Raw genomic sequence first — 2,913 nt, 5'->3', positions numbered from 1 at the left:
CTATTACAGGCGTGAGCCACCGCGCCCAGCCGATTGTAATTTAATTAAGGTAACTTTTCATGTAATTGTTATGTAATTTTTTCAGTAATTTACTGGGCAATAATTTATTTATTTATATTCAGTAATAATTTACTGGCCAAGAAAGCAGCAGTGATGCTGTACCTCTTGTGTGTATTACCACAGGACGCCAATTTTCCTATTGTAATTTATGTTAATTTTATTCACTTGAATAAAGTGCTGTCTGCCAGAATTTTCCACCACAGGGTTATTTTTCCTTTTGTTATTAATAAGTATTTTGGGGAGATTTACTGATTGATGTACATAAATAATCACAATTATCAGGAAGCTTCTTTTTCTCTTTAGATTCTCTTTGCATACAGCTTTCTCTAGAAAATGAAGGCTCTCATGTTTGCTTACTGGTCGAATCAACTGGGATGAACGTAGGCTCTGCTATTTACTGGATGTTTGACAAAATATTCTTCTTAAGCCAGAAGCATAGGCGCCACTGGCTAGCCTGTTAGACAGTCAGAAATTCAGGCTTCATCCCAGATCTGCTGAATCAAAATCTACACTAAAAAAAAGAATTTTTTTTTTTTTTTCCAGATGGGTTTCATTCTCTCATCCAGGCTGGAGTGCAGTGACGTGACCTAAGCTCACTGCAACCTCTGCCTCCTAGGCTCAGGAAATTCTCCCATCTCAGCTTCCCAAGTCGCAGGGACCACTGGCATGGGCCATCCTGGCTAATTTTTGTATTTTTTGTAAAGATGAGGTTTCGCCATGTTACCCAGGCTGGTCTCAAACTCTGGAACTCAAGTGATCCACCCACCTCGGCCTTCCAAAGTGCTGGGAATAGAGGCACGAGCCACGAGCCACCATGCATGCATTTTATTTGTTTGTTTGCTTTTTGAGATGAAGTTTCGCTCTTGTTGCCCAGGCTGGAGTACAATGGCTTTATCTCGGCTCACCGCAATCTCCATCTCCCGGGTTCAAGCAATTCTCCTGCCTCAGCCTCCCCAGTAGCGGGGATGACAGGCGCCCGCCACCATGCCTGGCTAATTTTTTGTATTTTTAGCAGAGATGGGGTTTCACTGTGTAGGCCAGGCTGGTCTTGAACTCCTGACCTCAGGTGATCCACCCACCTCAGCCTCCCAAAGTACTGGGATAACAGGTGTGAGCCACTGCACCCAGCCCATGCCTGCATTTTAACAAGATTTCTACTTCATTGACATACTTGTTAAAATTTGAGAAGTACCTTCTAACTCACCCTGACTTCTCCATGTGAGAATAATACACAGCTTATCCTGTAGGATGTGAATATATCAGTGCTTGAGTTGATGCCCTTAATTTTATACTATATTATGCACAAAAGTAGAGTATCTACACTGGTTTGTGGATCTTTTTTGTTTGTTTGTTTGTTTTGAGATGGAGTCTCGCTCTGTCCCCCAGGCTGGAGTGCAGTGGCGTGATCTCCGCTCACTGCAAGCTCCGTCTCGCAGGTTCATGCCATTCTCCTGTCTCAGCCTCCCCAGTAACTGGGACTACAGGCGTCCACCACCATGCCTGGCTAATTTTTTTTTGTATTTTTTAGTAGAGACAGGATTTCACCATGTTAGCCAGAATAGTCTCGATCTCCTGACCTTGTGATCCGCCCTCCTCGGCCTCTCAAAGTGCTGGGATTACAGGCGTGAGCCACCGCACCTGGCTTAGAGTATATTTCTGTGTTAAAAATTATCTTATTTGATAGTTCTAGTCACTCATATAAGTCAGAGCCAGTTCTCTTCACTCTGTCTCCTTGCCTGGAGTCGAACTCTGCCATGGCCACTTGGTAAATGTTTTCTTTTTCAGGGACTATTGGCATTCAGGGATGTGGCTCTAGAATTCTCTCCAGAGGAATGGGAATGCCTGGACCCTGCCCAGCGGAATTTGTACAGGGATGTGATGTTAGAGAACTACAGAAACCTATTCTCCCTTGGTGAGGATCACTTCAATATGCAATTCCTATTTCACCGTAAGGATTTCATCTTTTTCCTTTGTAGAATGTTTTCTGGGAGTTTCTGATTTGCATGAATGAGTTTCAGATCACTGCTTTCAAGAAAACCTTGGGGATTCCTTGGTGTAGAAAACAAAACTTTCGAGATGTTTTGCCTTGACATCAACCTTTCTCTTCAGCTGATTTACATCCTTGCTCTAGATTGGTGGTAATTCTAGAAATTCAGTAGTATCAAATATTGTTGCCTCCACTTCAAAATCCAGTTTCCACCACCAATTTTTGATCCAGTTATTATAGTTCTTGGTAGCAGAGCTGAGAACTCACAGATTTAAAACACTTCTGAATCTATTAAAGGCTCTGTCAGAAAACAGTATTCTGGAGTTAACTTTCTAGGATCTAATGTGACGTTTTCTCTTCTCTACTGAGCACAGGGAAAGGTTGGTAGTTCAAGAATCCCCACAACAATCATGTGCCTTTTTTCTAATAAAACAGGTCTTGCTATGTCTAAGCCAGAACTGATCATCTGTCTGGAGGCAAGGAAGGAGCCCTGGAATGTGAACACAGAGAAGATGGCCAAACACTCAGGTAGGTGGGAGTGAGTGAAGCAAACATAGGTAGGGGGTCTGAAGATGAAGGAAGAAGCCAGACTTTAAAATGTGGTTTGGGAAGCTCTACTCCCACGGAAATGGCTTCTGAGAAGCCTGGATTTCTTTCTCTTGCTCTCACATAGGGGCATCTTCTATCTCATGCTCTTAAATTCTCTGAGGACTGTACTTCCCTTCAGTGATTTTCCTTCAAGTTCACAGTGAGCGTCACAGTCGTCTTCGGAGGTCATAGGGGACTGCATGATCTGACTGCTCTTCCATTGCTTTGGGGGACATGGAACTGTCTGCGTATTTTTGAGGAACTCTACGTTAAAAAAA

The 2,913-nt window shown here is 43.1% G+C and overlaps 1 protein-coding gene across 1 annotated transcript in view; it reads left to right on the top strand.

The window, feature by feature from the left end:
- ZNF695 (zinc finger protein 695) overlaps nucleotides 1-2,913 on the top strand; it is a 27,819-nt gene that overhangs the window by 15,256 nt on the left and 9,650 nt on the right. Inside the window, exons 2-3 of the mRNA XM_011955738.1 lie at nucleotides 1,846-2,008; nucleotides 2,483-2,575. Of these exons, the coding sequence (XP_011811128.1) occupies nucleotides 1,846-2,008; nucleotides 2,483-2,575 (256 nt within the window). The remainder of the gene's footprint in view (nucleotides 1-1,845; nucleotides 2,009-2,482; nucleotides 2,576-2,913) is intronic.

Source organism: Colobus angolensis, unplaced genomic scaffold (genome assembly GCF_000951035.1).
Source record: "Colobus angolensis palliatus isolate OR3802 unplaced genomic scaffold, Cang.pa_1.0 Scaffold40, whole genome shotgun sequence".
Classification (NCBI taxonomy): domain Eukaryota; kingdom Metazoa; phylum Chordata; class Mammalia; order Primates; family Cercopithecidae; genus Colobus; species Colobus angolensis.
The sequence above is the reverse complement of the archived record's forward strand: the minus strand, read 5'-3'. Positions and strand labels throughout refer to the sequence as shown.